The following is a 27,652-nucleotide window of genomic DNA, read 5'->3' as shown; positions in this document are numbered from 1 at the left end:
TTAACCAAATAATAACAGTAACTTGAAGTGTCAGAAATGTTCCAGCTGATGGGGAGATTGGCTTTGGCTCTCGTAATTGTATGACGTTTTTATTCAATAAAGCATAATTCTAAAATTTGTATGAAACTGTTATGACATAGATCAGCATGCAGTTAATTTGTTGCAACATGGAGGTCAGTTGATGAAGTTTTGAAAGCAATTTGTTTTTCCATTTTTGCATTTTCATTTCCAGGTTGTCCTTTTAGACTTTGTATCTGTATTGCAAAGTCATACATTTCAGCTAGTAATTCTTCAGAGGTGTTTTGATATTTCTGTTTACTTTCCTCTAAATTGTGACTGCTCATCACTCATTGCTTACTTTTAGATGAAAGACTGGGGCCTTAAAGTTTGGTTTGCTAAGTTAAAATCCATAGTTCAACAGATAGATGCCACATGAGTTGAACTCAACTTCTGCTGATTGACATTACTGAATATTTGGGTCTTAATATTTAACATTAACCCATGGAGGTTAATGTTTTCCTAATCAGTTTCTCTGAGTTTACCACATTTTCATCTAATAATGTCATCGTAATTAATTAGGGACCCCAATTTCAAGGGTTCCTATTGAAATTTGTACAGATAAAAGAAACAACAGTTTCTGTTGCTAATGATAGAAAACAGCATAATTATTAAAAGGGGTCCTCGACTTATAACACAACTGAACCCAAAATTTCTATTGCTAAACGAGACAATTTTTATGTGAATTTCCCCCCATTTTACGACCTTTCTTGACACAGTTGTTAAATGATTCTCTACAGTTGTTAAATTAGTAACAAGGTTGTTAAGTGAACCTGGCTTCCCCATTGACTTTCCTTCTCAAAATGTCGCAAAAGATGGCACGTGACCCCAGGACATTGCAACTGTCATAAATATGAGTCAGTTGCCAACTTGTGAATTTTGATTGTGGGGATTCTGCAGTGGTCATTAAGTGTGAAAAATGGTCATAAGTAACTTTTTTCAGTGCTATTGTAACTTTGAACGGTCACTAAAGGAACTGTTGTAAATCAAGGACTACTTGTTTAATGCATACTATAGACTACTCTTGTGGTCATTCATGCTGCTAATATAATCTGCTTCTTCCTCTTCTCCAATTCCCAACTAACATTACAAGACTTAATGTGAATGATAACAGAAAATGGAGACCCTTAAAAATATAGCAGAGCTTTGCTTTGCTAATCAGTGTCTTCCTTGTGCTAAATGTTTGTGGTCAGTGTGTAGAATTCATCTCATTTGACATTGGAAATAAGTGAAATAACATTAAATTTACATTCATTGGTTTTGTTTGTTAGCCTTAAGGGGTGATGGGATTTAATTGCTAATCGATTTAAATTATGCAGATCAAATGACTTAATATACTAGTGCTGACAAATTTATTTTTCCTTCTTTCTTGACAGGCTTTCAAAGAGATGCTGTATGCTGCTCAGGACCAGGCCCCTTCTATAGAAGGTATAATGCAAACTATAATTATTTTAATTATATTGATTAATTATATTAATGTTAGTTCAATAGTTCCCTATGAGAATCCAGATACCACTGTATATATAGACAAAAAATGGGGTAAAAAGAAATCATTTCACCAATTTGTTTTTGAGCTGAAAACAACTTACAAAAATGATCAAAGTGATACATTTCAAGCACAAAACAACTGTTTCTATATTAAGTGGAGTGTTTTAAACTTGCAGTGGTTTGAGTTAGAAATGTTTTGTACACTGTTAGTAATGTTACAAATCAGAATCTGTATTGTAATGTATTATGTTCTTCCTTAACTCTCAATTTTTACTACAGTATTCTCAAAAGTCAATTTAAAACTTCTCGTTTGTACCATTTTCTACATTTTTCCAAAAGTAGGTGCTAGAGGTTTCATTTTGCTTCTTGATCATGGGCATAAAACAGCAGAGCATTTAAAATATGTTTGTAGAAATTAAATATAATTATTTTCAATTCATTGTTTGTAATTCACAGAACAAAAATTGAGCAATCTGCTCAGGTTTAACTATTTTCTGGTACACAGGAGGAAGAGGAGAAAATAATAAGTATCATGGAAATAGACTAATATGGTCTTTGTTTTTGTTTTTTTAAATAAGACCAGTTGCATATGGCAATCAGAATTATTCACTGCAGTTACATGCCTCTTTAAATCTTGTGGTCTCTGTTTATTTTTCACATTTCTAACCCACTACAATCAAAAGAGTCCCAACATCTTACATAAAATATAAAGCTAAGAAAACACCCCCCAAGTAGCAAAAATTATTTAATTAATATGCAGTCGTGGGAAACTGAGAAATAGGCATTTATCTGTCCTTGCTTTCAAAATGTTGTTTCTAAACCGCACAAGGATATCTTGCTATTTGGTCAGATGGCAATGTTGCATTATACTAAATTAAATTTGTACTAACCATATTGTTGTGTTCTTACAATTTCATTTTAAAACCAATGTACAAAGAAATTAGTTAAGTGCTTGTATAAATACAAAAAGTTACTAGTCTATCTTTTATGTTTTTTATTTATTAAATTCATTTTTATATCCCACCTTTATTATTTTTATCAATAACCCAAGACAATGAACATATCAAACATTCCTTCCTTCTCCTATTTTTTCCCATAACAACCTGTGAAGTGAGTTGGAGTTGGACTGAGAAAGAGTGTTTGGTCCAAGGTCACCGAGTTGGCTTTCATGGCTAAGGCAGGACTTGACTTCATGGTTTCCCGCTTTCTAAGCCAGTGCCTTGGATCAAACTAGCTCTCCCCTTGGATTTTCTGGCATTTTGATTTTTTAGCAATCTAATGTCTGCAGAAGACATTAATTATTGGGCTGCTCAAGATAAAGGTAAAGGTTCCCCTCACACATATGTGCTAGTCGTTTCTGTTTCTAGAGGGTGGTGCTCATCTCTGTTACAAAGCTGAAGAGCCAGCACTGTCCGAAGACATCTCTGTAGTCATGTGGCCGGCATGTCTAAACGCCACAGATGCACAGAACACTGTTACCTTCCCATCAAATTAGTCCCTATTTTTCTACTTGCATTTTTACATGCTTTTAAACTGCTAGGTTGGCAGAAGCTGGGACAAGTAACGGGAGCTCACTCCATTACATGGTGCTAGGGATTCAGACTGCTGAACTGCCGACCTTTCTGATTGACAAGCTCAGGGTCTTAGCCACTGAGCCACCGCATCCCCACTCATTGGGTTGCTTAGATGGGGAAAAAATCAGATACTGGAATTTTTTGGATTTGGAGGATTTGCTTCAGTATAGTCAAATTGGTCATAAACTAGTTACACAAATTATTATTTCAATTTACTTTATATAACTTTGGATATGTATCATTATTGCTTGTGCAGAACTGATTGAATTAATGGCTTTAATGGGAATAATCTGCCCTATGGATTTGACATAGATGGCATTACAATCTGAGGCATCTGAATGTAGAACTAGTATTGGAACCAACTGAATTTGAAAAACTATGTAAGTTTATATAAGGAAGAAGATGATTATTGTCCCCATACTGTTTAACCTGTACAATAAATACATTATATAAAAGAATGGGGGTGACAGCTAGAATCAAAATTGAGAGTCAAAACAGTGAAACATGCAGATACGCAATTACCATATTTGCCGGGTATAAGACGACTTTTTGCCCTGAAAAACATGCCTCCAAGTGGGGGGTCGCCTTATACGCCGGGAGGACTCCGACTCCCACTTCGAGCTTGAGTTGCAGCCGGGAGGGAGGCTGGGGGGAGCGGTGTTTGTGTGTGTGTGTGTGTGTGTGTGTGTGTGTGGCGGGTGTCACTCGCCACGTGCTGCGCAACCTTTCCCCCTCTTCCTTCCTTAGCGGTGTGGGGAGGAGAGGATTCAAGATCCTCACGTGCGGTGTACTTTTCTTTTTCTTTTTTTCTTTTTGCACGCAGGTTTTGCATGCGGCGGCTGTAGGTTAAGGATGGGGAGCCCCGGTGGGTTATCAGGTTTTACGGTGCTTCCAACATGTGCGAACGGTGGGAGAGCGGAGAAGAGAGCGAGCGCTGAGCGAGCGCCCCTGTGTGAAATCCTGCCGTCAAAAGCAACACTGGGGAGGCAGGGTATAAATTTACCAGGTTAATGTAGCAATGGTGATTAATGCCCAGAACATTGTTTGCGGGTATTGGGGTGTGTGTGTGTGTGTGGTGGTGGTGAGGAGAGGTTGTCCTTTGAATGCGGAAAAGTAGGTGTGACCTTGTGTAGGAAAATAAAGAGATCCTTTTAGCGTGTTTGGCTTCTTTGCCTCCCCTCGCTCGTTTTGACTTGGAGATAATGGCCTTCGGGCGGGAGGGAAGAAAACGGTAGCTGGATCATTTCAAATTTCACTTACTCTCCTGCCTCACTTCAATATGTCTGAGCGACTCCAGATACTGGAAGACTTTTTGAATGAAAGTGTTACCTCCATTTTTTTTTTAAAGAGGGCCACTTGGGGAAAAAAAAAGATTCTAAGGAATTCCTTGTTTCTTGATTAAAGAGAAGGCATTGAATATACTGTTCCTTGGCAGCCTTTTCAGTGTCCGGGTTTTTGGTGTGTGTGTGTGTGTGTGTGTGTGAGAGAGAGAGAGAGAGAGAGAGAGAGAGAGAGAGAGAGAGAGAGAGAGAGAGAGAGAGAGAGAGATCAGCTGTATTGAGAAGAGAACGTTTCCTGTGTTCTCATTTTATTTACAACATATTTTACGCTTAATGGTAAGCAATGAAAAATATTTTTAAAACTCATTTCTAAACTCCATAGCTATTTGCATATTCTTGGTTCAAAATTGGATTAGCTCATTTCAAAATTGTCCAAAGCAGAAAAGTGCGTCAAAAAAAAAAAAAAGTGCAAAAATGGAAGGTGTGTGGAAGAGGGGGTAGTCTTATACGGCGAGTATATAACAAACTCTATATTTTGAGTGGAAATGTTGGGGGGTCGTCTTATACGCCCAGTCGTCTTATACGCCGGCAAATACGGTAGGTTAGAAGCTTTAGAACAGCTTTTTATGGAAATAGAAAATAATAACTATGAATTAATATTAAATGTTAAAAGAAAACATGATCCCACATGCTAAATGAATTTGAAATTGACAGTAAAGAAGTGATAGGTGGTTTTGCTTTCTTTGTTTTAATGGCAGATTTAGGCAAGATTATGAAGGACAAGGTCATTTCTGTGACAAAGAAGATTGGAAATGTTAAAGCAATGTGTTTCCATTGGTGACTGTTTTGAGAACTGAAGACTGATAATCCAAAAAGAAGCAGGTGTCCTTGAAGTATGAATTTAGAGGCAGATACCGGTATTTAGTATCATGGGTTGCAAAAAGCATATCCATTAATTCTGAACTAAATAAAGACTGATTATTTGAGGTAATGTAATTCACATATGTTGAACAGATGATGCAAGCAGAAGATGGGCTTGAAGAGGATTCTGTTTGGCAAGTTTATGGGAAGTAGAAAGAAGGATAAAGCAACTGATAAAATTGATGAACAAAAACAAGGAAATTGCTGGGGTGTCCTTGAAAGAGCTGTAAATTAAGGTTAGAGACAAGTCAACATAAAGAATGTTTGTCTATACAATCACCATGCTTCCAGCCTGAGTCAGTGGTATCTATCTAAAATAATTATGTATAAGAGCAACCAGCATTTTAACCGAGTAGACTAGAAAAAGCATAACTATCTCATTTCCAAATATTATCAAACTTATGTAAATAGATCTTTTGACTATAATAATGTTAAAGGTTAAGGTGTCCCTGCAGATTTTATACTGCTAGTCATTGCCACCAAAGGGGGAGGTGCTCATCTCCATTTCAAGGCCATTGAGCTAGTGCTGTCCAAAGAGATTTCCACAGTCATGTGGTCAGTATGACATCATGGAGGTCTGTTATCTTCCCACTGAAGTGGTACCTATTTATCTACTTGCATTAAACTTTTCAACTGCTACGTTGGCAGGAGCTCACCCCATTGCATGGCATTCAGGTCTCAAACCTTCTCCCCGTGCTGCCGCGGCGTTTAAAGCAATGCCGCGGCGTTTGGCACAGCCACATGGGGCCAGTCAGGGCTCCTCCCTGCAACTGGAGCCTGGCGGAGACACTTGGCTTCAGGCACTCCTGTCACCGCCTTCCCTTCGCCTTCGAAGGCAAAGCCTTTTTAAAACAACGCCCTACTACCGGTACGACAAAGCCTCCCCTGCCCTAGAGGGCAGCCCAACCCCACGTGGGGAGGCGAATCTCCCGGGGTGGCAGCACAGGATCGGCCCACCCCGGGAGAAGCGCCCAGCCGCCATCCCTATCTGGCACTGGGCAGAGCCGAAGAGCTTTGCCCGGGGCGCCCAGCGCAGCTGACAGGGCCGGCGGGTCCAGCGGAGAGAGCCCGAAGCCGCCCATCCTTTCCATCTCTCGCCCAGCCCGTCCCCATCCCCATGCATCTCCAAACGCGCCGGCCGCTCCAAACGCTGCAGTGGCATGGGCATTGGGCAGAGGCGCTCACTCATCGGGCCTCAGCTTGGAGGAGGACGTGGCGCAGGCCATCGCCTTGCCTCCCTGTCCACGGATGGGTGGGTGGTATCACTGCCTCGGGCGGCCTCTCCCGGTGGCCCCTTCGGGTTCAGGCTGGAGGGACCTGGGAAGGAAGCCAAACTCGGGTCGGCCCGGCTCTTTTGCTTGGCAGGCGGGCGCGCAGCTGCGGCTTGCATTCACGGCTCTTCCCAGTCTGCACGACTCTGCCGGGATGAGCGGAGGGTCTGGTGTGGAGGCGCTCGCTGCCTTGGCGAGCTCCGCCGCCGGACAAGAGGGCCTGCCTGTCAGCTGCTCTGGGCGCCCCAGACAAAGCTCTTCGTGCTCTGCCTGGCGCCAGGCAGGGATGGCGGCTGGGCGCTTCTCGCGGGGTGGGCCGATCCTGCGCTGGGGCCCCAGGAGATTCACCTCCCCATGTGGGGTTGGGCTGCCCTCTTGGGCAGGGGAGGCTTTGTCGTACCGGTAGTAGGGCGTCGTTTTTAAAAGAATTGGCTTTCCCTTCGAAGGTGAAGGGAGGGCGGCAACAGGAGCGCCTGAAGCCGAGTGTCTCCGCTGGGCTCTGGTTGCACAGAGGAGCCCTGGCTGGCCGCGCATGGCTGTGCCAAACACCGTGGCGTTGCTTTAAACGCCGCGGCAGCACGGGGAGAAGGAAAAGCAACGGTAGTGGAAGGTTTCCCGATACGAACTGCCCCACCAACGCCGAGGTCCACATCCAAGCCGTTGCCGCCCGCCTGCCCGAGGATGCAAGAGGGGGGGAATTCACCCCCCAAAAATCTAGCCGTTTTTGGGGGGGTCAAAAAAAAATAAGGCCCGGCCTTATTTTGTGAGAAATACGGCAGGTATAAGTATATACATCGTTATGAATACATGAAATGGGTACATATAAGAAAAATAAAAGAAACAATAGGACAAGGACAGTAGGCACGTTGGTGCGCTTATGCACACCCCCTGTAGACCTCTTAGGAAAGGGATTAGTTTCCACCCATTGCTTCTTGTTCTATTCTCAGGTGCTTTTGAGAATAGTTTGACTCCTTCTTTGTGGCAGTCTCTGAGATATCGGAACACTGCTATCATGTCACCCCTAGTCCTTCTTTTCATAAGACTAGACATATCCAGTTCCAGTAACGGTTCTTTATATGTTTTAGCCTCCAGTCCCCTAATCATCTTTGTTGTTCTTCTCTGTAATCTTTCTTTTTTACATTGTGGCGACCAAAATTGGATCCAGTATTCCAAGTGTGGCCTTACCAAGACATTATAAAGTGGTATTAACATGTCACATGATCTTGATTCTATCCCTCTCTTTATGCAATCTAGAACTGTTTTGACTTTTTTGGCAGCTGCAACACACTGCTGTCACATATTTAAGGGATTGTCCACTAGGACTCCAAGATCCCTCTCAGTCACCACTGTTGAGCAAGGTACCACATATACTGTACCTGTGCATTTTGTTTTTCTTGCCTAAATGTAGAACCTACCTTCTTTCACCATTGAATTTCATTTTGTTAGTTAGCACCCAATGTTCAAGTCTGTCAAGATCCTTCTGTATCTTAAGCCTATCTTCTGGAGTGTTGGCTATTTTTGCTATCTTGGTGTCATGCATCCATGTAGATGCAGTTCCATTGAGAACTACATGTTAAGTGCGGTTGGTCAGCCAGTTACGAATCCATCTGGTGATGATGCTGTCTAACTCACATTTTTCTATTTTATCCAGTAGTAGGTTATGGTCTACTTTGTCAAATGCCATACTGAAGTCCAAGTAAATTATATCGACAGCATTCCTTTGGTCCACTAATTTTGTCAATTTGTCAAAGAATGCAATAAGGTTAGTCTGGCATGATCTGTTTTTGACAAACCCATGTTGGTTTTTGGTTATTACTTTGTTTGCTTCTAGGAGTTCACTGATTCGTTGCTTGATTATCTTTTCCAGAATCTTCCCTGGTATTGAGGTCAGGCTGATGGGTCTGTAGTTTTCTGGATCTATTCTCTTTCCTTTTTTGAATATCGGAACCACACCAGCTCTTTTCCAGTCCTCTGGCAATTCCCCGGTGCTCCAGGATCTCTGAAAGATATAGTTCAGTGGTTCTGAGATCTCATCTGCCAGTTCTTTCAGAACTTTGGGGTATAATCCATCTGGTCCTGGTGATTTGAACTTGTCCAGCGTAGACAGATGCTCACTTACCATTTCCTTTCCTATTTTAACTTGTGTTCCGAATCTGGTTTTATTTTTTTTGTGGTGCTCTTTTTGAAACTGTTTTGAATTTGGACTGTTTTTTCCCGTTTCTGTAAAGACATCTTTATTTGGTTAGAATACAACTCTTCTCAGTATCAGTGCAGTTTTCAGCATAGCTGAATATTGTACATTCTAATTCTTAATACTTAAGAAATTTCTTAGAATTTTTGTTATTTTAAGGGACAGGGCCTAAATAACAGATAGAGGTTGACTGACAATATTAAAGTGATGGGAACTTTGATTACAAGTGGCCATGCTTTGTTAGAATAAAAAGCTTAATTAAAAATAACAAAATTATAAACCACACATTTTTAAAAGGCTGATTTTAGTACATTAAAAGAAATGACGAAGATGTAATGGGAAAAAATTTAAAGGCAAAAGTATTTCAACCAGCTGGGATATCTGGAAAAAAACCTGAAGAATACCATTTCAAACAACACTAATGTGGAAGAAAACCAGAATGCATTTAATGGACACGGGGATTGAAAAGGTAGCTTGCTGACAAGCTGAGGCTAAAGAAGGATGCTCCTTGGAAATGAAAGGAAAGTCTAACAACCAAGGAATTTATAAATCTGGACTTCAGAAATGTAAGAAAAGGAAGTTTTGTGGACGGCTTAATGCTCAGATAGGAATATGGTCCCTATATATACTTGTAAAATCGATTAAAAAAGAGAGAAATAGTTCACAGCTTCCTACTCCATACACCAAATGTTCATATGTAAGCAATAGAATTTACTGGTAAGGCATCTTGAGATTGCTGTTATTTCAGTAATTTGCCACTTTAGAATTAACATTTTTATGTTAATCCTGTGCTTGTACTTAACTGCCTATGCTTGTTACAACTTGAAATAACTGTTCACACTTTCCATTACATTGTTTGGTGGATGTTATAACCCTGTACCATGAGGATGCAGTTTGTCAATAAACATTTATACTATCACTTCTGATTTTAGCATGGACGTTTGCTATGGGCACTTTTGCAAATAATATTTTGTTAATGAGTTTTTAGTGCTTGGCTGTAAAAATACACTTTGTCACATTGTTTAATCAATTCACACTTCATTTGTTTCTGACCCACTACTTTCTACTGAGGAGGTTGGATATATTTTAATAGTATTTTAAATAATCAGACTATAGTTTACCAGAATCCTGTGAAATTAAGAGCCCTCATAATAAAAATCAAGAAAATTTAGAATTTAAATTTAAAAAAATTAGAATTCTTATAACAGTATGAAAACCTTCCAAAGGAACTTTACTGTCCTGTGATGTAATTCATGACAGAAATGATAGTTTAATTTTATTGATTTGCTTTGATGTTGCAGCGCAGTGGTTATTGTAGGAAGAATGCCAAGGAGATCATTTAGGTAACTGCTTTTATGATTCATTGATTTTAAAGTCAATAAATAAAGTAAAAACCTACAGAATAGGTCAACTACTTCCTTGTCTCCATATTTTTCAGGCTTGAACATTTTAAAATTAACCTCAAATTAATCTTTGTCACCCAGGTGAACATGCCCAGTACTAAATTGTGACAATATTTGATTAATTTGCAACCCTGTATTCAGAATCTTCAAGAGTATATAAGTATATCTACAAGAGTATATAATGACATTTACATAAAAGAGGAATATTAATATTTTTTGTGGCCAAAATTGACATATTAGGACTTCAAATATGGTATTTAATAGTGGAAACTATACATTAAACATTCCATTGGGTTATTAGGAATGCTACGGGTTTTTAATGTTGAAGTATAGAACAAGAAGTGCAGTTTGATTTATAAATTAGAAATAACACATTAATGCCAGCAGTTTGTACATAAGAAAGATGGGATATGCACCATATATTTTTAGCATATTTACAAGTTTTCCCAACTAGGACTCTCTCCCAGTTGTCTACAGTATTATCTCTGAGCTATGAGCAGGCAAGAATCACACTCAGACAACATTTACCTAATATAGACCAACAAACTAGATGCAGGAAAGGGCCTTTACCTTAGCCTGATGTAACGTACTACTTTCAGCACTCCTAGTTAGAAGATACAAAATGATACCATACTCTTTATAAGTATGTTCTTGTGACTCAGAACATCTAGAAGCAACTGAATATTTCTTTTGCCAGTTTTACACAGCATCCCAAAATGCTCTAATTGCCCCACTCCTGGTTAGTAAAACAGGGTATAATGGCCAGCAATACAAGCAATTCTTATTTTATTATATTAATCCTGAAATAATTTATAAGATTGCCAGGTTCTGTGCAGTGGCAGACAAAATTATAGAAAGAATAATTAAGAGTAATTGAACTTGTTTGAGCAAGAAACAGTTCTGCTACAGCATTACCCACTGGTCATTTTTCTTATGTGAGCTGCTGTATTGTACCTTCTTCAGATTTGTCAGGGACTCTCTAATTCTACATTTTAGATTAGTCTTAACTATTAAGAATGATGCTTTTTAATGTGTGTGTGCATGTGCATATGTTAAATTGATTACAATAAAGTTGGCTGAATTTTAATTTTAGTACATGTGACTTTATCTCTCCATTGTGCAGTTAACTATACTGAGATGACAGTACTTGGATTTATATTTCAGTAACATTTGCTCTGGCCATAAGTATTTTTTTTCCCTTGGTATAAATCAAGTTTTTTAATGTATGTGACATAGATTGGGAAGGGAGATTGAAGTTATGTATTGAAGGCATGCATATTAGAATTCTGCTAATGTTACCAGTATGTGAATAATAATGCATGCATTTTGGTGATAAACCACTAGACTCTCTGTCCTTAATCTTGCAACAACATGAAAAATAAAGGATAAAGTAACCGGGGAAATAAGGTTATAGTTTCATATATACTTGAATTTTTCAAGGAAGTCTGAAGTCCAGTAGTTAAAAAACAAGTCAGTGCTGCACATATTTTATTTTTATTTTACTATCATACTTCACAGTGAAATTTAGTCTCTTGGTTGTGTTTTGCAATAGGTGGTCAGAATGTTCCTTTTTATTTACCTTTGAATGCAAAGCAACTTAAAAACATTAAATGTGTCCTTGCTTATAGCTCTTGGTTCACATTTTAGTTTGAAGGGAAGACTGTGAAGATGTGTGTTGACATGTAGATGTGTTAAAACCTCTGTCTTGCCCAGGCTTGTCCAGCTGCAGCTGTTGTTGCTGGGTTATAACTCCTTAATAATCTCTGTTTATGTGAGGCATGTTTGAATATAACAACTTCAATTTGTTAAATTATATTTGACAAAAACTAAATAAACTTTCATACTAACCAGGTTCTGAAATTTTGGGAGGGTAATGCCTTTGAGTGAGTTTGGACTCCTGACAGTGCCTGAAGCTTTGTTGGCACGATTTTCAGAAGTAACTGGCTTCTGGGGCTGAGAAAGAGCGACTAGCCCAAAGTCATCCACTTGACTTCCAGACTGATGGTTTAACCATTATACCAAATTGGTTCTCTCAGACATCAAACTTGATCATAATATGGCTTGTTTTGGTTAACAGTGTGGTATGAAGTTAGTCATTGTACTTTCAAAATATGACTTTGGAAAGAGATGAGTTATCTAGTAAAAGTTAATTATTCTATCCTTGAAACTTGGATGAAGGAGAAAAGAAAGTGACATTGGAGAGATACTGGAGTTTGGGCTTTGGACAGCTTACTCTTTTTTTTCAGATGTTGTTTAAGATGAAACAGGTTAAGAAAAAAAGGTTATTCATTCCTCATTTATTCATTCCACATTTATGGCTTAGCTTGCAATATGGACCCTGCATGATGCATTTTACTCTGTTAACAGTATTTAGGCAGGTCATAACTTAATGCAGTATTGTGGTCTTTCCTTTACATCTGTAGTTGAAGATGTAGCTAGCATTTGTCAAAATAGGAAAAGTGTACACCCATAGGAAGTCCTTGAGTTATGACAACAATTGACCCTGGAATCTTGGTCATTGAGTGAAGCAGTCATTAAGCTTTGCTCAACAGCTACAATCCCAGCACTCCTGGTTTTGGTCATTAAGCAGTTGCATGGGCTATTAAGCAGACAGAGGTGCCTCGGGGGGAGAGGTCCCTGGGAGGCTCCACTCAGGAGCGGAAAATCCCTCCTGCCAAAATCCAAGCAGGATTTTCAGACTCGCGCTTAACCTGGGCCAGGCATCCCAGGGTTTCCCTCACCTTCCTAAAGGATGCTGCACTCCTTATTGTGCTGCCTCTCCATGTTTTGTTTGGGTTTTAGCTCCATCTAGTCTTTAGGGGCTGGTTTAAGGATGTCCGTTTCTCTCTGAGTGCAGAAGAAAATGCCTTTGGTGCAGAAGCAGAGGTCCACTTCTATATGCTGCTTGAAGGAAATCAGCGTTCCTCCACACCCAAAAACGAGCTGTATGCAAAAATAGAGCTCAGATCATCAGGCTCTGAGTTCCATTTCTCCATCTTGCTGAAGGAGTTCAGCTGCCCTTGGCAGACAACTGGTTTGCGGAAGCCAGCAGAGAAAATTGCAAATGGTGATCACATGATTGTGGAGCCCTGGGCAATAATTTGTGAGTACAAACAGTTGCCAAGTACTCAGTTTCTGATCACGTGACCAAGGGAAAGGCAGTGTGACATAAGCACTAGGCCATAATTCCATATCAATGTGCAAATTATAAAAGTCTGAAAAATCAAGTTAAGCGATGTGTTGCAAGAAAATATACTCATCACTTGCTAATAATATCTGCAATACTTTTAAAACAAAAGCAGTATTGGAACAGACATTCTCCTTGAATTATTCTGACAGCAATATGACAAGATAGATAACAGCTGACTTGCAACAGAGGAAGCAAGTTGTTTAACTTTCATTGGAACTGGCACAGTCTAAAGTTTTGTAGTTCCTTGACAGAACACAATGTAAAGAACAAGTCTAAAAAAACCCTGATCTCAATATTTTATTTAATAGTTTAAATTCAGAAAACTTAAGTCAAGTTTAAATATAATAAATCTCTGCTTATAATAGTTCAAAAACAAAATTGTTGCTAAATCAGTATTCAAATATATTTTAAAAACTAAACAAATTATTAAAGTTTAAGATGCTTTATATAAAATAGAGTTTATGTTAATTGCTGTAGTAATGCTGGTAAATTAATTAATTATAGTTAAGATAGCAGTTTGCTCCAGAATTGAAACAAATGCATAATTCTAAAAATATTTTTCAATTCGTTAATCATTTTTAGCTGAGGATAAAAATAGCTGTTGACCAATCTGAGTGAAGATCAAAAACCACACTATTTCAATAAGGGTGTATGAAATGGCATCAGATTACTGGCTATTTCAAATACATTTTTTCCCTTTATAGTAACTTCACTTGCTTGTCATGCTGATTGACAATTCAAAATGCTCATTGTTGAAACTGATGAATAATTCTGGCTAGGATCTTCTTGGCTTTGGGAGAAGTACACCAACTATTGAAATCATATTAACTATTTAACCACTAATTGTTCTATTTGATTGCATTCTTTAAAATGTAGTTAAAACTTGAAAAACTAAGTGCATTAAATATATTTTTGTTCTCCAGCACTAACATCTTTTCCAGAATCCTTTACAGAAGGACGAGATATTTATGGGCATCGGCAGTGAGTTAAAAACAGGTCACATAAATGTCCTATATCAAGCCAATAAAGCATTTAACTGAAAACATGATAATTGCATCTCATATAGTATAATTATTTCCCATCAACAACTTTTTTCCTGGTCTCCAAGTATACATGACTAAAGAAATATACTTGAACAGACTAGAAAACAACCTTGAAATATTAATATTGCATTTTAAAAGTCAAAACTTCTTAAGCTTATTTGATAGGCAGCTTATCCCCCTTCACTGTTTGAAGCCATATCCTTTGGCATAAATCAATAAAATCCATGTGTTTCAACAAAAGAATCTTATTTTTTAGCAAATAATAAAGCTACACTAATGACTTCTACTGCGGAATACATACTGGTTATCTAGGCAATAAAGGAACCAACATAAGCCTAATAATCAGTGAATTTAATTTGAGGATGCTTTGGACAGCAATATTCTATTATTATTATTGTTGTTAATAATGATGATGATGATGATGGCTTTTCTAGAGCAGTCAACATCATCAGTAATCTAAACCCTAGTTTAATTGGGTTTGTTCCATACACAATTCTTGTAGTAGTGTAGTTAGTAGATTTGGGCTTGAAGTGAGGAGACAGTGGGCTGTCCTTTATCATTGGCTAGTGTTAGAAATAAAAGGGGTGTGGCCAGTCATCATTTTACTCATGGTTGGATATTTAACAATTGAGAGTTTGGGAGAGTCCAAGAGAGTGCAAAGAAATAGAATTATGAATATTAATTGCAAGGTCCAAAATTTTCATCTTATTATGAAAAATGTTCTGAGTTTTAAATGCAGTGCAACGCCTGAACCATTTTTCCACAAAATTTAATGCTGCAGATTGCTACAATCACAGCATCAATTTCTGTGTAAGAAGCAGACTGGCATTCTACAGCTCCTAGGTTCAAATAAGGAGGCCTGCATTTCTGACACTGAATTCCTCATAGCAGAACAAAAGACTTATGCCTAAGCTAAAAAATTTATATGTAATGCCCCAATTGTTCAAGATCAGCAGGATGCTGTATTGAAGCAGGTAGTACTTGTGAAGCTCATCTTGAAAACCATCAATATCTTTATACCAACACTATTTTCTGCTTTTAGGTGTTTTTCATTATTATGTATGTGTAAACAACTTGACTTTAAAATGTTTGGGATTGAATTCCTCATAATAATTGACAATTGACCTTGCTGTTTAGGGTTTCTGGGAGTTGCAGAGCAAAATAATTGAAATTGAATTGAAAAGTTGTGATTTCTGTGGAAGTTGTCCACTTCATAACAGAAATGGGTCAACTAATTATATAGGGACAAAGTGTACCAGTTGGTTATTGTGTGCAATCCTGAATTTCAGGATAATATTTGGAATGCCAGCCAGAGGATGAGATAATAATCTTGATGCAATAATGAGGAAGACCTTGGGAAAGAGGAAGTTATACACTCTTAACTTTTTTAGAATAAAATACTAGTTTTGAAATTGTCGGGAATACAGAAAAGGTTGAGAGCACAAACTGTCCCATCCATTAAGTGGTGGCATATCACTTGGTGGAGTATCCTCGACTGTGGGGCAGCTTGCAGCCAGAGACTTATGATATGGCCATATTTGTCCAAAAATCATTTTCCTATTCACTAACAAGGAAAGCTAATATTTTTATGTCATTTTACTCATCTAAATTTATTTGGATAGAGTTGGTATTTATAAAATACAAAATATTTACTATTTGGCTTCTGGACTAAATTGCTGTACTTTCAGCTTAACAATTCATATTCCTCATGCAAATTATTTAAATTTTTCTTGGGCTTACCCAACTTTCTGAATATTAAATATTTAAGAGCTATCCTTCAGTTTGAGGCTAGCTCTGGTTGCATTCTAAAAAGGTGCCTCTTCTCCTTTCCCCATAAATGGGGGGAGGTTATAACTATATTCTTCAAAATATTTATCCCAGCATGCACAGGATCCACCTTATTTGGGATTCTAGTGCTCTGTTGTTATTACTTTATACTTATATAGTCTGTAACTTAAAGATGCATCTTTAAATCTAGAACTTAAAAATGCATGTATCATTTATCTCTATGTGAGGAAGGGCAATCAACAAGTATATGACTGAGGAATCTTGCTACTCTCCATTGCAGGAAAAAACCTTGTAAATGTCCTGCTAAATTGTTTAGTAATAGTTTGGAGCTGGGCCTGGTGCCAGAGTCACAATGCACTTTCTGCAAAGGTGGTTGGAGTCTTGACATGATTTTGCTGTGTGCCAGCTTTAGAAGAAGAGGAATTGTGAACTTTGCACAATCTTTGTTAGTTTCACAAAAACCTTCAATGCTATTAGCCAATGGAGAAGGATAATGTTGAAGTTTGGCTGCCCTTCCAAAATTTATTCAGATGGTATGCCAGTTCCAAGAAGGCCAATGTGCTGGAGAGCTGGGAATTTTCTAAGGTTTTTCCAGTCACTAATGATGTCAAACACAGCTACGTACTTACTTCTACACTGTAGCATGATGTTTCCTGACATTGTTGAACAATGCCTTCTAGGATAGTGATGCTGGAATCAGACACAAGTATGGAGGGTATAGGAAGCTCTTCAATGTGAGGAGGCTTAAAATGAAGAGAGACTTTTGAGAGACTTCCCTTTTGCTGATGACTGTGTTTTGAACGCTGGCTTAGAGCAAGTTATGTATGAGTAACTTCTCCATGGCTTGCTACAATTTTAAAGTTACTATCAACATCCAAAAGATCAAAGTTATGCACCAGCCTACTTCTCATGAATTGTACACAGAACCCCAAATCACAATCAAAGGGCAGAAAGTAACAAAACTGAATGTCTACAGAGCTATAGTTTAGCCTTCTGCATGCCTGTGAAATGTGGATTTCTCCTATATGCTGCTTCGAGAGTCCAAATGTGGATTTCAAGACTTAAACCATTTACAGTTGACTTTGTTTTTGCTGGGTATTAGGCATCAGAGCATGCCTACCATCATTTCACACCCTACTGATATGCCAGATGAGCACATACCCAACTCTCTGCTGGGTAGAGACACACTGCTGAAGCAAGGCACACTGATGAAGCATAATATAAGCACGAGCTGTGAAAAAAAAAGCCAATAGCGCAACCACTGCAGCGCCCTCAAACAGTAGGCCATATATATTATAGCAGGTAAAGTACATGTACTTCAGGAGGAAAGAGCAGTAAACAAAAATCTGCACAAAGACCCAGTGAAAAGGACAGCATGAAACAGGACCTTGGATAGCTCCTCCTGAATGAGGTGTTTTTTCCCCTAACAGTATTGAAGACAGTACAATTATCTGTGCAACCAGCTGGAACTTTGTATAGGTAGCTGTGTAAACTTGTAGACACTAACCTCTCTGAAGGAGTTTTTCTATAGCTAAAAGTCCACAATGCAGAACTGAGCATTCTTCTCCTGAATACTTTTGGAAAAAAAAACCCAAGGGCTAGCAGTTATAATATACGGTATTATATTCCCCAAACATGTTGCAGTTTATTAGTTGTTCATCTCAGGGTCAGAAAGCAAATCCCATCATGTAGAAAAGTAAGTTTTATCTATAACTACTCACAACATTTTGCCCACATAGAAAAATATTGTTAATCTAAGTTTCCAATACTTCCTGTTTTCAGTTGGCAATGTATTACATGGATATGGATTTATACTGAAAATCATTCCATCCATGGAAGTAAACACAGATTTTCCCCATAGTCACTGTGGCAATGGTAGCCCCAGCAACTAACATCACATGTTCATTGGCTAGCCAGACACACACATATGTAAAGGCAAAGTCACTAGATTTTCGATTTATTTCTACACTGTAGGATGATCTCTTTCCCACCTGAGGCAAAAAGATTTGGAATCCTAGCTATTGTAAATAGCAATAGCAATAGCACTTCTATACCACTTCACAGTGCTTTGCAGTGCTCTCTCTCAACCTGAAGCTGATGAGACTCGAACTGCCAAACTGCTGGCAGCCGGCAGTCAGCAGAAGTAGCCTGCAATACTGCATTCTGACCACTGTGTCACCGTGGCAAATATTTGTGGTTTGATTTATTCATAAAATATTTGATCTGTTAAAATGACATTGAATTAATTCCATTTTTATTGATAGATTATTAAAAATAAGATACCTAAGATTCTTCAATTGAAGCTTACACCGATTTGGAATTCCTTCTGCAGATAAAATAAATGTTGCAATTGAGCAGATATCAATATTTTTGAAAAGAAGGCCTTATAGCACTGATTGGGCTGTTCTATCTTATCCTTATAAATGTGATAACAACATGATGGTATGTGCTGCTCTGGATCTTTCTTTTGTAAAGCCAGCAGTGAAACATGCTCCTCTCAAGTGCTTCTATGGACACCTTCTGGAAACAGATGCAAATAGAGAATGGTGAAATAGTCCATGTGCATTTTATTAGTTAGAGACTATGATAGATTTATCTCAGAACTCCCATCTCCTGAAAGCAACCCAAGGACAATCCATTATTTCTTCAGAACAAGAGAGGATTCCCAATTTGTTAGCTGTGCTTATCTATAAAAAGATCAGAAGGGAGCAATCAGAACAGCATGTTCCAGTATATTACGTGTTTGCAGGCATTATCATACGGTAGTCCCACTCAGAGGAAATTTCAGAATTACGAGGCCAATTAAAAAAGTCTAATACTAATTGAAGTGTGATTTCTTTTGATAACATAAATGACTTTGAAAAGCATACTACGTCAATACTTTCATACTAAAGGTAAAGTCTCCTTCAAGTCAAGTTTCATAGATAAACATTCCAGTAAGGTTGATTTTTTTGGCAACAACACAGAAGTGATTTGCAATTGCTTTCTTCCAGAATGGGTGCTTAAGTTTTCTTAATACATTGCTTAAAACAGTAGATATAAACTTGACTTGAGAAACTTATCTATTTTTGGAAGACACTTGGAGATGAATTTGCACCATGTCTACAGACATTAATAAACATTAAACATCTTTACACACACACACACACACACACTTTTAAGGGATATGTGTCAGGTGGTCTGGAAATTTGTTACATGCACTCACTGAAGATAAATCTCTTTGGTGTCATACCACAAATCTTTTGTTACAGTTGCCATTATTCTTAAGCTTGCTCATCAAACAGAAATGTATAATTTTCATAATGGAGGCAGTCACACTGCTTGTCAATCCTATTTGAATTTTTTCTTAAATTCATGCTCATTCATTAAGAGAAAAAATAATATTTCAGGTGATGCTGAAGGACTTATTCATTTGTGTTCATGTTTATTGTGTACAATTGTGTGACTACTCACTATTGGAAAACATGTATTCACTGCTGCAGTTGTAAGGTTAGAACAGAATATTTTCTACATATTTTTGTCATCTATAATAATTCTTTATGCATTGTGCAAGATTTGCTGTTAGCTGTCTCTTCATCATCATGTTTTGCATTTGAGAGCTATCATATTGAAGGTATGAATATATGTAGCTATCAAGTAAAGGTTACTTCTGCAAGTGTGAATTTTCATGTTTCTTAATTATTTTATTCCAGTACAGATGTTAAGAAATAGCTGCTAAATAGGATGTAAATAAAAAGAGTTGTGATTATTTTTTTAAAAAGGGTAAATGAACATTCTTTTGGAAAATATCCCCAAATCTCAGTCACTTGCCATCTTGAGAATTGCCTTTCCCCACTTTTTTTCTATATTGTTTGGAGAATGCATTTGTATTGTTTTTCTTAAAATTCTGGACTAAACCCCCCCCAGCATACTCTTAATTATAACTCACCTGCTCAGTATAAACTACTCCAGAAAACCCCTTCATTTAGTTTGCATCATTGTTGCCGAAATTCCAAATCAGGTGAGTAAGTGCCTGACATAGATCATACCTGACATGTTTACTGTAGTGTTGGCTTTTTTGGCTTGGAGTGTTATGATTTCTGGCGCCAACTTCAAAACTTAGCTGCCCAGTTTGTCTATCTAAAATTTTCTAACTAGTAATTTAAGTACCTTAATTGATAGAGTGTAGTGAATCCTCTCTATATTTGACTGTTCCTTATTCATGTTAATTATAGTAAGTTGTTTCAGGGATAAAATAAAGAACTATGCTGCCCATATTGCCAATTTAATCTAAGTAAGTGCAATGTATTCCTATCACTGCCAGACTGTTAACAAATATACATTTTCAGAATAAATGTTTAGCTTTTATATTTTGGATTTATAATTTTAAAAAATAGTAGCAAAAAGTCATATTGGACTTACTCTAGTAAGACATTTAGTAAGTACAATTGTATGTCACTATTTAAGTTAAGTTATTAGTATTTTGAACAGAATAATAAATATTGGTGTCTCTTTTTTAACATAAGATTTATTAAGGATTTCTAGTTGAAAAATATCATTAATAGATACTTAACATTGTGAGAGAAGTGTATACTAACTTGTAACAGGAGCAGTGAGTTTGTACATAAATATAAATGCTGATTCAACAAAGCACTGGTTTTTGTTTTTTGATATGCAAATAACCACTGTCAATTGCTCTTTTAAGCTCATGTCTTAAAGCAGCTTGTCTAGCAGCTCTTTTGTGGTCCAATTGACCTTATTTTGTGTAATACTTAAGTTTTTTTTCCTTCACAATACTCTTTTCAGAGTGCTTCTCAAGCTGCTGTTCTCCAGATGTTTAGAATTTCTGCTTCTCTAAATCCTAACTTTAGCTATATTGTCTGGGAATTTAAAACTTCAAGATATTGGAATAAATTGCTTACCTGTTTGTGTGCCTTGTGTTTCTACACACGCCCTCTTTTTATATAAACTGGGCCTTAAATATTATGTGCAAAGGTTCCAATTTGCCTTGAAAGTTCTAGGCAAAGTAAGAAAGAGAGAATATAGAATGTAGAGCAGTCTGAGTCCCATTAGCTTATGATTTTTGAACATGCTATTGCATTAATAGTCCAGTCATTACTCAGTATTTGTTTACCTAAGCTAATGTTAATGTGACCATAGCAAGATACAATACCTTTTCATAAGTTATTAGACTTCTTTGCTGTAAACTGAGTTGTTTCTGAAAAATGTTGTAGAATAAGTCCAAATGCAGAAGTCTCTAATAATTTATCAAGTGTCTAAACAAGTTTTAATATAAAAGTTTCATTGTTAAGATCAACAAGTCTCTGTACTGTGCTCTGTCTTTCTGATCTTACTTTTTTTACTGTTGCCCATAATAGTGCCTCTGGCTGGGATTTACCTGTTAAAAAAAAGAAAAAGAAACCCCCTCAGATTCTAAGTATGCTGTGGAACATTGCACAAGTCTGAAGATTTATTGGGACAGGTTGCACACAGTTGTATCTATCTTGACATGTCTTATGAGATACAGTGATAGACAAGAGCTTAAGCAAGTAATTTGTACCATGCCCCGATTTAACACAATTATGATTTGAAAAAGTCAGTTACATATTATAATAATTTAGTGGTTAAATAGGCTTAACTTTATTGTAAGAGTAAATATCACTTTGGTTACAGAAATATGCCATCTTAACAATTAACTAATTTAAGCTTTATAATTTACTTCTTAATTATATTTTAATATATTTTCACTGTCTACTTAATCTGTATCTTAATACTTAACATCTTAGAGAGATTATTTAATTGTCACATAACTTGCATTGAATAAAATAATACAAGATTTCTACTAGGTGAAAGAGTTGTACAAATATGTTTAGCAGTCTCTTAAAGCAAAATCTCAAAACTCTGACTTTAAGTTAATGTTTAAAAAATATGAAATAACATTTGAATTGTTTAACAGGATATGAAAAGGGTTCACAATATTACATCTGACTATAACACCATTTACAGATGTACTTATTGCACACAGTACGTATTTTGCATGCTGAGTAGTATGAACCTAATACCAAGGTGAGATAAAAATAGGAAAGGTGTGATTTTAGTGCTATAAATATACAGTGCTGTATACCTATAGCATTATCTCTTTCTCATGCCCGTGTGCATGCGTGCACACACAAAAATACACACACTCAGAGGGAGAGAGCGCTAAGATCAGCATTCCTTATTTTTGAATGATGTGAAGGCTTATTACTTGACTTGGAAAAGATGTTTTCTGCTATATTATGGAAAAGGGAAGGAATACTAAGGATTTTTTTTTTGTCTAAAACACAAATGAAATACTTGAACTTTTTCTTCTTAAGAGCTCCAGAACAGTATTTGATTTTTTTAAAAAAATATGTTAACATTTGAATAATATAAACAGTAGCAGCTGGTCACAAGAAGAAATTCTACCTAGATAATTAAATGGAAACCCCATCTCTTTTGATAGTTTCTTGGGATAAGGACTTGGTATTTTTAACACAGTGAAGTCATCAGATCTTACTATGTATACTGTAAAATATGGCACAGCCTTCTCAAGCGGGCCCCCACCCTATTAACCTTTCAGAGAGCTGTGAAGATCTAGACTTTGAGCTAGGATAGAAGTGAATCCAGCAAATGTAAGAGTATGGGAGTCATGTGATGTTGTGGCACTGTACTTGAAATATGTGGTGGTGGTATGAGTTTGGTTTGCTTGTTTTATTCTGTTATTTAATATTGTGACAATTAAATTATATTAAATTAAATTTATATTTAATTCTTATTTTTAATTCTTGGCTTTTTACCTTGCCATACAAACTTGGAAATATCTTTTTGCCACTGTTTAAATGGTACATTTAAATGGTTAAATGGCCACCTGAAGGACTCATTGGAGAAGAGCCTAATACTGGGAAAGATTGAGGGCAAAAGAAGGGGATGGCAATACTGAAATAACATCCTAGATAAAACATTCATCTTCATTATAAAGTTTTACACAAAGACAGTAGTTGTAATTTGTCCCACTTCAATAAATCTTTTTTTGATGCGATTGCATAATTTACTATATTTATTCTGAAACAGCATGTGATTCATATTAGTCATTATAACCCCTAAATATTTAACTTCTTTTTTATCAGTTTCTTAATCAAACCAACATTTTTGTTTTTTGTTGATTTACTTTAAAACCAGCTAGTGTTTGAAAGTCCTTCAATTTCTTCATTAAGTGTTCAGTCCCTTTCTGAGGCTCTTGTAAAATCAAAAAATACCGGAAGACTTTGCCCAAACTGCCTCAAGTGGGGGTCGCCACGCGGCTGTGACACAGCGGCCTCTGGCCCCGGTCCCGCCCATCCCGCCGCCCGCCCCCCGAGGCCCTTCTCTTCCAGCCTGGACCCGCCCCGCTGCAGCCCGGGTGGGCTTCTGGGGTGGTGGGGGGGGGTCGCTAGCTGAGGGGGGGTAAACAATTAGCAAAAGCCCTCAATTCATAAGCCTCTGTTTTTAATTTCCGATCTCATGATTTTCTCACCCTGTCTAATATCTTGTTCTGACACCAGGATAAAAGCAATGGGGACAAAGGACATCCTTTTCTTGTTCCTTTTTGTATCTGACATGCTTTAATTAAATCACCATTAACAATAATATGTGCCTTCTGAATTGTATATATTGACTTAATCCCTGGAATAAAATTCTCCCAAAATCTACATATTCCAAAACTTTAAACACAAATGACCAATTCAAATTGTCAAAAGCTTTCCCTGCATCCAGCAAAATCAATACAGCTTACTTTTCATTATTTTGTTGTAAGTACTCTACTATATTAGGGCTGCCACTTAACTGGGTGAAAATTAATTTCTCCCATGAGCTGTTCAAAGCATCCAGAAGTGGGAGGTGCTTCAGTCTCTTCTGGAAAGGCTGGGCTTAAAACTCCGGGACGCTCCTCTTCCTCCACGGGACACCTCCTCAGCGTCCCCAAGTTTTAGCTCAGCCTTCGTGGTAAGAGGTTGTGCACTCCCTGACTGAAACGGTTTCTGATTCAGCTAGTCAAGATTCAGGTTTGCTCTTGGGTTAATTCGGCTTGCAAATTTCCCCCCCTATTAATCTGGCGATTTCAAGGCTTATGGCTCTATTAGGTTATCACCCCGATCAGTTGAGAGCAGCTCTTTGTGACTGGCGGAGCCTGCCACTTTGCAGGCAGTCTGAGACGGCAGCTTCAGGCAATTAATCTATCTATTCCCCTATTGTTTTATCTTTGTGATCTTGCTGGAACGCTCACAGCCACGGCTCACTTCTCCTTACAGGATCATTTGTCTGACATTTTGGAGAGTCAGCAGCAGCGGCTCGTTAAACTGCTCAGGCATTTAACATTGGAGTTTCTGCCTTCCCGCTTTTTTAAACGGCTGGCTTCAAGTTCGCGCCTAAATATTACAGGCGCCATTCCCCGCTGGTTTCCCTTCTTGGGGACCGGGGCAAGTACTTTCCCACTCCACTTTCCTGGGATTATTTCTCTCTTAGCCTGCTGGCGTTGGATAAGCAGGCTAGTCCTTAAACAGGAATTTTTTCTTTTTTTCCCCCTCTCGCAATTGCTTTTGGATCGTTACATTGGAGCGAAGCCTCAAGTGCCATTTCAAACAGCGGGATGTTTTTGACAGGAAAGGATCCATCTAGGACCTGTATAGCTGGTTTCCCTTGTTGGGGACCAGGGATCCTGAATATTTCTTGCTTGGAGCGCTTGGGGGGTTTCCCTTGCTGGGGACGCTTAGATACTGTTTCCCATATATACGGGCTTACATATAGATATAGGCATATGTATATATATGTGTGTTTGTATACAGAGATATATATATATAGACTTACACTCCTGGAGAAGCGCCCTACTTTCAACCACAGGAGTAGGCACCACCCCTAAGTACGAATAATAATAATAATAATAATAATAATAATAATAATAATAATAATAATAATAAATTAAATTAAAGTTAGAGACATGACATTCAGTCCTCCACAATGGAAGGTGACAACGTCTTCCGCTCCAAGACAAATAAGTCCCGAGATAAGTCAGTGGGCCCCAAAAAGGCTTCTAAGGCAGCGGATAAGGATGCCCATAGATGGCATCAAGCCTTGGAAAGGCAGTGGCAGAAACGGGCCAGGGAGGTGGACAAGATGGCTATGACACAACAATCGGATCAGGGCCCAAGTACATTGTTGGGGCCCTTGGACTTATCCACCCAGCCCAGACAGGCTATTTCTGGACAGCCTCCAATAGGCATATCTCCTCCAATGAGCACTGCCCGGCAAATCCCAGAGGCAACCTTCACCCCTACGGCCACCGGTTTAAGACAGGAGGAGGGATTAACTGAGACTATTCCCATCGAAATGAGGCAATGGATGGAGATGGCCATACAAAAGGGCATTGCGGCTGGAGTTCAGCAATCCATCCGGACCAGACACTTTTCGGCTACTTCGGAAGCGGGATCCCTGTCTGCTCGATCCTTTGTGCATATGGGACATCATCAGACTCAGGTATTCCCCAATATCCCTGACATACCAGCCCAGGGTCTTCGGGAGGAGGTGGAATTAGATGACCAGGATGTTCCCATGGAGGTGGGGTCGATCCATCAGATGGACTTGGGGTTGTCAGAGGCTGACCCACTAGAATGAGGAATGTCGGATGACGAAGGCCTCATTCCGGACCAACCTACCTTTTCTGGCCTTTTTCATCCGCACCTCTTTAAATCTTTAATGTTCAAAGCAAAGAACACCGCTAAACTAGGCACATCAAGCCCTCATCCATTGTCAACAGGGTCTCATGACGAATCCGAGGATCCAATATTCTCACAACCGGCTAATGAGGCAGAAACTATTCCTGTCCCTTGTATGTTTGCTGAATTAGTACAAAATCGATGGGCATCAGCAGCATCCTACCCAGGCCCAACAGGGTACGATAAACGATATTATAATTTGGCACCAGAGTTTTCAAATTTTCTCAAAATGCCGGAGGTGGATGAGCCCATTATGGCACTGGCCTCTTCTTCAACCTTTCCCAATGAGGCCGAGGAAGCCCTGAGACCGGAGGAAAAGAGAGCAGAGTTGGCACTCCGTAGAGTGCATGTTTCTGACGCCTGGGCCATTACGGCAGCTACAGCTGCACCCTTTTTTACATGGTCCTCCCTACGATTGCTCTTCCACTTAAGGGATATATTGCCGGCGTCAAATGTCAGAGCCCACCAGGACATTGCTAAGATTATTGCAGTGGCAGAATTCTCCACCGACGCCATATTTAATGCAGTCAAATTCTCGTCTAGAGCCATAGCATCTCACGTATCAGCACGGAGACTGGTATGGCTCAGACATTGGCAGGTGGATACCAAGCATAAATGCAAGCTGGCATCAGCCCCAATATTGGGGGATCTTGCAGTGTCTTGGAGTCCTTGCTTATTGAGAATAGAAACAAGAAAAAAGTGCTTCCCCCTTTTTTTCAGAGGTCTGAAAACAGAACGTCCCAGTCGTTTCGAAGGGGTTCCTTTTGGACCTACTATCAAGGCCCATACGTTCCCAGATCACAAAGAACATCAGGCTACAGACCCAGTTTTAGATAGGATAGATCGGAATCTTCCGACAGGTCAGCGGGGAGGCCAAAACAGAAGAAACCCCAGAGGTACTGGAGGCCGATTTTTTCATCGTCCCAAGTGAGTCCTTGACAGCAGCTCCCATTGGAGGGCGGCTAAAATTGTTTGCTGATCAATGGAACAGCTCCACCTCTGATGCGTGGGTCAGGGACTCTGTTAGGTTTGGTTTGGCGCTAGAGTTTCAATCCTCCCCTCCAAACTTTTTCATTAGGAGCCCTAGGTCCACGGACCCCATTAAGAGAGCGTTGATGCAGGAGGCTATCAATCATCTTCTGCACATTCGGGCCATTAGAGAGGTCCCATCTGAACAATGGGGTCAAGGCTGTTACTCTCTATTGTTTGTGGTCCCAAAGAGTTCGGGGGGCTGGAGGGCAATTCTGGACCTCAAACGTCTGAACAGATCATTGGTTTATCGAAAATTCAAAATGACTACTCTGCAGTCCATTCTGCTCAGCATCAGAGAGAATGATGTCCTTGACCTCTATAGATCTGACAGAGGCTTATCTACATATACCAATTAGACCTGCTCACTACAAATACCTTAGATTTTGCTATTGTGATCGGCACTACGAATATATAGCCCTACTATTCGGTCTGGCTTCGGCCCCTAGGACTTTTACCAAGGTCCTAGCGGCTTTGGCTGCCTCCCTCAGGATCAAATCTATTTGTTTACAATGTTATCTGGATGCTATTTTAATTTTGTCATCTTCCAGACATCAAGCAAATTTGGATACCAAGTTTACTCTGGAGACCCTTCAAGGTCACGGCTTTTCCATAAATTGGGATAAAAGCCATTTGATCCCTTCAACTAGATTAGTTCATTTAGGGGCAGT

General features: G+C 38.6%; 1 protein-coding gene across 1 annotated transcript in view; it reads left to right on the top strand.

Annotated features, from left to right (window-relative positions):
* XPR1 (xenotropic and polytropic retrovirus receptor 1) overlaps positions 1 to 27,652 on the top strand; it is a 92,529-nt gene that overhangs the window by 6,176 nt on the left and 58,701 nt on the right. Inside the window, exon 2 of the mRNA XM_026669235.2 lies at positions 1,434 to 1,485. Coding sequence (XP_026525020.2) covers positions 1,434 to 1,485 — 52 coding nt within the window. The remainder of the gene's footprint in view (positions 1 to 1,433; positions 1,486 to 27,652) is intronic.

The sequence above is a fragment of the Notechis scutatus genome, chromosome 3 (genome assembly GCF_049901735.1).
Source record: "Notechis scutatus isolate UNSWTSFEM ecotype Mainland chromosome 3, rNotScu1.2, whole genome shotgun sequence".
Lineage (NCBI taxonomy): Eukaryota > Metazoa > Chordata > Lepidosauria > Squamata > Elapidae > Notechis > Notechis scutatus.
This window is presented reverse-complemented; position numbering and strand designations above follow the sequence as displayed.